Source organism: Harpia harpyja, chromosome 19, assembly GCF_026419915.1.
Source record: "Harpia harpyja isolate bHarHar1 chromosome 19, bHarHar1 primary haplotype, whole genome shotgun sequence".
Classification (NCBI taxonomy): domain Eukaryota; kingdom Metazoa; phylum Chordata; class Aves; order Accipitriformes; family Accipitridae; genus Harpia; species Harpia harpyja.
The window spans coordinates 24,003,751-24,012,041 of NC_068958.1; the positions used below are offsets into that span (position 1 = coordinate 24,003,751).

Below are 8,291 nucleotides of genomic sequence, written 5' to 3' on the forward strand. Positions count from 1 at the left end.
GCGCACGCATTCCCGCCCCGCTCCCCCCCCCGCGCCTGCGCGGCGCCGCCCGCCAAATTCGGCGGGAAGCGGCGGGCTGCCCGCCCGCCATGAGCGGGACGGTGATCCCCGGTACGCCCATCGCCGTGGACTTCTGGAGCGTGCGGAGGGCGGGCGGCGCCCGCCTCTTCTTCCTGTCGCACATGCACTCGGACCACACGGTGGGGCTCTCCAGCACCTGGAGCCGCCCGCTGTACTGCTCGCCGCTCACCGCCCGCCTCCTCCACCGCCGCCTCCAGGTAGGTGCGCCCCGCCGCCCTGGTCGCCTCGGCCCGGCCCGGCCCGGCCCGGCCTCACCGCCCGGCCCCCCGCAGGTGCCGACGCGCTGGATCCGGCCGCTGGAGGTGGGGCAGAGCCATGCGCTGGGCGAGGAGGTGACGGTGACGCTGCTCGACTCCAACCACTGCCCCGGCTCCGTCATGTTCCTCTTCGAGGGCGCCTTCGGCACCATACTCTACACAGGTACGGGGCGGGCCCCCGCGGGCCCTGCCGCCGCCCCCGCCCCGCCCTGACGGCCCTGTCCTTGTAGGGGACTTCCGCTACACCAGCACCATGCGGGGCGAACCGGCGCTGAGGGGCCGCCGCGTCGACCGCCTCTACCTGGACAACACCCACTGCCACCCACACCGGCCCCTGCCCTCGCGGCAGCACGCCACGCGCCAGGCCGCCCACGTCATCCGTGCCCACCCGCGGCACCAGGTTGTCATCGGTGAGTGCCGCCTCGCACAGCGGCGGGCTTGCCTCGCCCTCCCCTCAGCGGGGGCTCGCGCCCTGCCACTGGCGCGCTGTTGATGGCTCTCCTCGCAGGTGTGTACAGCCTGGGGAAGGAGACGCTGCTGGTGGACCTGGCCGTGGAGTTCAGCACCTGGGTGGTGGTGAGCCCCTGGCGCCTGGAGCAGATGCGGCTGCTGGAGCTGCCTGACGTGTTCACCGCCGAGGAGGGGGCCGGCTGGATCCGTGCTGTGGACGTCACCGAGATCCGCTGGGATACCCTTGTCAGCTGGAACATGCTGCACCCCACCATTGCCATCCTCCCTACCGGCAGGCCCGTGAAGGTCACCCACCCCAACATCCACCCCATTCCGTACTCGGACCACTCGTCCTTTTCAGAGCTGTGCGAGTTTGTGAAGTGGCTGAAGCCTTGCTCAGTCATTCCGATCGTGAGGGGTGGCATGTGCCAGGCTTACTTTCAGAAATACCTAAGTTCTGCCCCCCAGGCGCTTCCTGACCTCAAAATCCCAAAACCTGTGCAAGAGTCTGTACAGCAGCAAAGCAAAAGGAAGGGGCAGGAACCCCTGTGTCTCTTGAAAAGAGCCGCCTGGCATTCTGTGCCCCGAGGAGTTGTTTATGAGTCCCCAGAGAAATATACTGAGAAATCTGAAGCGTCCACTGGTGTTAAGGTTCCTCAGCAGAACTACTGTGAGTCAGCTTTCTGCTCGAAAGAAGGCTGTGCTTGCCACACGGGCAGGGAGAAAGGGAAGGAAGAGCTGAGTGGAGAACAGCCAGGAGTAGCACTAGCAGCTAGCACGGTTAGCCAGGCACTTGTTTCTGATGAGCACTTTCCAACTAGGTTTGCAGAGCAGTATTTACTCACTCCCTTAAATGTCCTAAAGCAGAATTCTTCACAAAAATTTGACGAGCTGATAGAAGATTTCTTTAGGAGGGGAGAAGCGCTCTGAAAAATTGCGTGACACTTGCCAGTGCCAATGCCGTTGATAGCAGTGATTCTAGAGGTCTTACTACTGCATCCCATTCTCTGTGCTCAGGTTTCCCATCAGGAGAGAGGAGCTCAGCTATGGGGCTCTACTTTCTTTACCTCTTGTTAGAGGACAAGGAGGAAAGTAGAGCCAGTTTGTAGGCAGTAGAATTTTTTAAAATTTATTTATTCTTATATCTCTGTCAACATCTGTTGGGTCTCCACACTACACTCGGGAAGATCAGTCCCACTACGGGCATGCCTTGTATCCACTTTTTGCAGTGACTTACCTGTCTCTTGTGACAAAAGATACTGCCAGGTCGATTCAAGTGAGCTGCAGAGGGTGTGAGCTGCCTGCAGCTGAAGTAATTAATGGGGACATATGTGATGAAAGTAGCAAGAAGGGGGAATCTGAGCGCCCCAAAGATTCGCCTTTCTATATGTCTGTAATGCCCCATTGACTATGACCGGTTCACTCCAAGATGTATTACAAATATTATGGATTAAGGTACATTTAAAAAATGGTGCTTAAAGAAGTCTAGAAAATGAAGTGCCTCCAAGTCTATTAATCTATTTTCTATCTATTAGTTTACTAATAGCTCCAGACAGCACTGCTTTTGCATCTAGCCAACTGCAGCTGGATGCAGTTCTGCTCTCCTGAAAGCACCATCTTAATGTTAACTGTCAATGGTTTTTCAGGTTACTGGCTGGAAGAAATAGGCATTGTTTGGGTTCTTGAGTTCTGGACTTTCCAGAATGGGTTACTAGATCCTCTGCAGTCTCTGCACTCAAGTTTGCATGTCTGAATTCTGCTTGACTGCAAAGCGCTTCTGGTAACTGCCAGCATTCTGCTAGGCCCACTGCCTTCCCATCCACTGCCTGTTCTTATCACTCAGTGGTAAATGGGATGGAAGGCAATGAAACATCTCCTTAGTGGTGTAAAGTGCTCAGTCTTCGCAGCATTGTTTGGGAAGAATACTGTGGCTGAACAGCAAAATTGGCTCTGTTAGTTAGTGGGCAGGCACTTTGCAGTTCCAGATCAACTGCAGAGAGCCACAGCCTGGCTGGCGCAGTCAGGAAGTTTCAGCAGTGTGACTAGCCAGCAGGTACCACTGTGGAGCCTGGAAACACTGTCGTTGTCTGTGTCAAACTGCACTAGCAGCATTACAAATCGGCTCCCCATAGGGTCAAGGCAGCAAAACTAGAGTGGAAATGGTCACTAGGCACTTTCCTGGAGCAACAAACAAGCTTGTTACTGGGCTTTGTCTAGCCTTTTTTTTGTTACTTTCAATGCAAAATGTTTCACTTGATTTTGATCAGGATCAGAGGCTCTTCTGAATGTAGTGTCCTGCAAGGTCTCTCTAAGACCAGTCAGCTAGATGGATTGAATTCCCTGAATCAAGCTAGAAAAGGAAGCATTTGCTCTTTGCTTTTCACAAGCCCCAGCTTTACTCAAAGATGCCTGTAGATGCAGCAGCCACACCTGTTAAAAACAAGGCTGTCCTAAACAGTAATCATGATGACAGCCAGAGTGGGTATGTTTGGAAAACTGTTTGGCAAACATGAGTCCTAACTCCCAACCCTGTGCCTTCCCAGGCACTGCAACATTTATCACTGTAATAAAAGCAGTGCCTCTCACTGGGACTGCCAGTTGATTCTGCCTGCCAGCTGCCAAGGGGACATTGGAAGTGATGGAACAGTGTTCTGTGAAGTACATTTCAAAAGGGGTAGCAAGGGCAGCTCAAGCTTCTTGCTGTGGTCTTTATTTTTTGCTTTATTATTTGCTAATCAAAACTCAACTGCAGAGCTCCATCACATCGGTGTGAGTGGAGACACCTGCATCTTTTGTAACATTTGAGACTGCCAGGGAAATAATCGTGCTATGCTTGCAGTGTTTTATCTCCTGCTGGCTGCCTTGGAGATGCAGGCTGTTATTTAAATATTGTTGAAATTTAGGTGACTCATTTGACAGGCAGGTGAGTGAAGCGCTGCCTGAACTTCCAGATTCCATGTCCTGCTCTCGCCTGCAGCATCTCCATTGCTCAGAAGGAATGCTTGCCTTCTGAGTCACTGCTCCATTTAGATATGTTGCAAATGACCTTGGAGATCAGATGCATTTCTCTGCTGAAGTTTTGTGGGTCCAGCCTTCCCTCTTTTATTCTTATCAACTGTTCTTATCTATCATTTATTCAAGTAAAGAAGGAGAGAACCTCCTGGTGAACCTCTGGGCAAAATGGAATTGTAAATGGCAATTCTTTACAGAGGCAACTCTGATCCTTAGATCACACAAAAAGAAGTGGAAAATTGCAGAGACTTCAGAAGCTGGAGATCTGCACCCTATTTCTGAACGCTTAGTTAAAACTGCAGAAGAAATGCTGGCTTCTGTTACTAGAGCTTAAAAGGTAATTCCTGCCACTTCAGAAAGAAGTTATCTGAATTGTGTAGAGCCAAGGAAACCTAAAATCTCTCCATGGTTTTAAAAGGCAATAGAAGCAGGAGAGATTTGACCAACAGTCAGCACGTTGGAGATCTTTGCCTCGGCACAGCAGGTGCATGAAGCATTTTAGAGTGCCACAGGTTTCCCCCCTCTCTTAGATGTTAAAATACTACTTTTGTGTGTTATTCTAAAATCCTGGAAAACAAAACATGGCCTCATGGGCAAAACTGGCAGTATAGTATTGTTGAGCTCTAAGGTTTCTGAAGATCCTTCAGCTTCCCCCTGAAGTCTCCTGCCAGTAAATAGCTGGCCTCTTACAGGCATTGTTCTCCCTCACGCTTGCCTCCAAAGTTTCCTTCTTTTCCTACCACCAGCCTAGCTCACAGGGGAGTGTTAGTGCGGTCAAGAGCTGGAGCGTCATGTACACCAGGGTCTGAACATGCTGCTTCCAGCTCGGCTGCACAGGGCTCTGTCAACACTGCTACCACAGGTGTGTTTTGCTCACAACAGTGACAAGGAGAAGCTGTAGCCAAGTACTAGCTTGACTGTGGGTTATCTAAGGGCCAGCTTGACTGTGGGTTATCTAAGGGCCATGTGCTTGGAAACTTACGGTTATCCCAGGGGGAAAAAAAAAACCAAACGTGCTCAGACCAAAGCCCTCCCAAATCTATACACGCAGAGCAGCCTTAAGCTGCTTATCTCTGTTCCACAGTAGGGAACCAAGCCCCAATGGGATGAAATGACCCACCCAAGGCCTTACAGAGCCTACAGAGGAGCTAGGAATGAGCTGTTTTCAACACTTTTAACAAGCTGTGATCAAATGCTGTCATGAGGGCAGGGCAGGCGTATGGTTCTGGGAGTAAGGCTGCCTGCTGAGTTCCTTCCACACAGTCGCCTGTGAAAGTCCAATCACTATACTATGAAACAGTTTAGTTTGCCCTAGCTTCTCTAAAGCAGAGTAGAAAACCATGAAGGGGCACCCTGCCTACGCTATGGAGAGGAGGAAAAGTACCCTTTAGGTTGCTGCCCAGAGACCAACATAAAACTTGCCTAGCTCGTGTGCTCCACGGCAAACAAGCATATAATGTAACTTTGTAAGGGAACACTGCAGAGCGCTCTGCTCTGTAGCGTTTCTGACTCTGCTTCCCATACTAAAAGGCTAAAGTGCTTACGACAACTTCTCTCTTCTCTGCTGCAGAGCTGCTGTCCATTTTTGCAGTGCAGGTTCTTACTGTTATTTTCTAGATAAAAAGAATTGTGTAATGGGGAAACCTTTTCTTCTTCACCAAGAAAACTAATTCAATGAGTTTACATAATTTCCTATACAGTGTGTTGTAGCTTTGAGCTTGTTCCAAATTAACCTCAGGCCTAAATCTCTGGCTTTGTGCTCATTTATGGAGCCCTCCGAAAAAGTAGTAGAACATGTAGCAAAGGAGAAAAGGTGGAGTCACCCTCATCATGTGAGGTGCCTTCTTCAGATGCACTGCTGTCTGGCTATGGGTATTCTGTGTACATTTGCAATTCCTTCTGCTAAATTTGGGCTGTTTTGCTAAGGTTGCTACAGTGCCAAAGTTTTCCTTGCTGTCACTTTGTACTTGGCCAAATGCCAGCCTCAGCACAAGCGGCCATGAGCATGCACTAAATCAACTGGGACAGACCTTACTTGACAGCAAGCCTCTTGGCCTGGCTCAGGGAGTCTGGGACTTTGTGAGCAGGTGCCCGGGAAGATGAGAATATTTCCTTTTGTGTGCGTGCTCCACTCATGACAGACCTGTGGAATGGAGCACCACATGATCCTATGATTGGTTTCCAGGCATTGCTCCCAGTAAATGGTGGAGCCTAGCACTCAGGCCATCTGGAAAGCCATGCTCCTCACCCCAACAGGCAGGAGCTGCAGAATTGCATGGGGGAGGAGGAGGGAGAGCCTGGGGAGGCAAGTTCCCCCCCTTCTTGTAGGGGATGAGTTCCACAGTGAGCCCAGGGCACAGAGCATGTCAGGCTCCCTTGGGTTTCAAGGGGCTCTGAGCCAAGCCCTCGCTGAACTGTGTTCCGTGCTTTCTTGCTTTGCAGTTCACTGTAAACCTCTAGAAAATAAGGCCGAGAGAAATGCAGCCCCCAAGTCCTCCATGCAGGACTGAGACCTTCCTTTAGCAGATAGTACAGAGGGGTGAGCTTCTGAATGGTGTTTTGCTGGCGGAAGAAAGTGGAAAATGTTATTTCTTGAATCTTAAGCACACACACACATTACTTGTAGGATTTTACACAGAAGAGCAATACCGTCCCATTCACACTTACCTGCTGGCAGCTTGTCTCGCTGTCCATTGCAATGTTATTTAGTGCCCCAAATAATGACTGTAGTTAGAGTTGCCCAGCACTCTTTCATGGAAAAAAGTTGCACTTAAGTTTCTGCAAAGCAGAAAACCTCCTCAGTAAACCCTGGGCTTTCTCCCTCCCCAGGGGATCTGACAGTGGCCCTGAGGATGGTTTAGAAAGGCGCTTGTGTAATAGTGAACTGTTGTAATAGTGAACACGATGAAGGCTCTGTCAGTGTGCATTCCCGGATCTGAATTTTAGTGTGCGTCTGCATGAACTCTCCCACCCATCTGAGGTGGAGCGCTGTGCTGACTGGTGGGGGCCTCAGCTGGAGAAGTCGTGACTGTTGGGAAGATGGAGGTGCCCATGTGGGGAGAGCCCAGCCCTCGTGGCAGAGGGGCAGAAGGGACGCTGTGGAGAGTCTCCAGGAGCACTTCCTTTCCTGGGGCTTATGTTGCTTTCAGCGGTCTCGGGGGGCCAATTTCTTTCTGCATTTCAGAAGGATCAGTAGACTAGTACTTCAGTTCTTAGGTTTTTACATGTAGCGGATATTACTTGGTCCCTTTTAAAGCTGAACGTACGACCATCCCTGATCAATGCCCTTTGCTTAGTGCTAGAACTTGGCACTTTTTGTCTGAGGACCACGATCCCGTCACACCCTCAGGGAAGTTACGTTATTAAATGTGCTGTGGCATCCAGGGATGCATAGGCATGTTTTTGCAGCTCAGCATCACTGCTTCAGCCTTGGGTGGCGGTGGCCCGTTAACGAACGCTCCAGAGTTACAGGACCGGGTTTCCAACAGCCTCAAAAAGCCCGAGATGACGACATGCAGTGGCTTTTTCTGGGCTGGTATAGTGTCCATCTTTCACCTTATTACCATCTCTGCCTACAAGGATCTAACTGTAGCAACAGTGGATTGCGAGATCAAGGTACTTTGATTTTTATGTTTTTTATTGCATGTTCTTTTTTTCTGCCTGTCGCCTCCATCTGGATGCAAACTACTATCCCTGATTCTTTGTCCTCGTTAGAAGGTGTGAGTTCACGCTCGTTGCACTGCTGTTCTCAGTAAATACGAAGCTGTGAAAGTTTCTGAGATTTTGGTAAGAGTATTTGTAAACGTTATTTTAAAATACTGTAAGCTTTTGACAGAGAACCAAGAAAGGTCTCTGTAACATTGACTCTGGAAGAGGCTGCACTAAAAAATCCTGAGCGGGCGATGCTGATCTCACCCGCCTAATCCCTTTCAGCAGCGTTTGACCTCCGAGGAGATGGTCGGGCCTTCTCCCCCCGCCTCTCCCTCCGGCGCACACGAGGGCTCCGGCAGCCGCGGCCTCTCTTCCGTGCATACCCGGCGGACACGGGTCGGGGGGAGTCCACGAGGCCGCCCGGGGGGCGGCGAGGGCCCGGCGGCAGCGCGCAGGCCGCTCCAAGGCGGGGGGGGGGGGCGGCGGCTCGCTGGAAGGGCTCCCGGGCAGCGGGACGGAAACGACCCCCGGCTCCTGACAGCCGCTTCACCGCAGCCCGGGCGGGCGTGCCGGGGTAAGGGAGGCGCCGGGCCTCGGGACGGGGCAGGGGCCCCGGAGACCCGCCCCGGGCCCGCGGCGGGGAGGGGGAGGAGGGAAGCTCCGTCCCGCCTGGCCCCGGCGCTTCCGCCTGGGCGGCGCCGGCGCCCGCCCCCTTCCGCCTCGCACGCGTCACGGCGGCGGCGGCGGCGCGCGCGGTCACGTGGGCGGGCTCGGCGCTCGGCCCGCCTGGCCGGCTCGGGGCTCGGCTGGCTCAGTCTGGCGCGGGCGGCCGAGGGGCCC

At 52.6% G+C, this 8,291-nt stretch overlaps 1 protein-coding gene across 1 annotated transcript; it reads left to right on the plus strand.

The window, feature by feature from the left end:
* Positions 1 to 55: 55 nt before the first annotated feature.
* DCLRE1B (DNA cross-link repair 1B) lies at positions 56 to 4,732 on the plus strand. Its single transcript, XM_052814926.1, has 4 exons — positions 56 to 278; positions 354 to 501; positions 569 to 748; positions 847 to 4,732. Exons 1-4 carry the CDS (start codon positions 90 to 92, stop codon positions 1,716 to 1,718), a joined length of 1,389 nt encoding a protein of 462 aa, XP_052670886.1. The 5' UTR covers positions 56 to 89; the 3' UTR covers positions 1,719 to 4,732.
* Positions 4,733 to 8,291: the final 3,559 nt, after the last annotated feature.

Coding starts and splice junctions, on each gene's coding strand:
- DCLRE1B (XM_052814926.1), top strand. CDS start 90: ATGAGCGGGACGGTGATCCCCGGTACGCCCATCGCCGTGGACTTCTGG. Junction 502..568: donor CGGCACCATACTCTACACAG/GTACGGGGCGGG, acceptor CTGTCCTTGTAG/GGGACTTCCGCTACACCAGC. Junction 749..846: donor GCGGCACCAGGTTGTCATCG/GTGAGTGCCGCC, acceptor CTCTCCTCGCAG/GTGTGTACAGCCTGGGGAAG.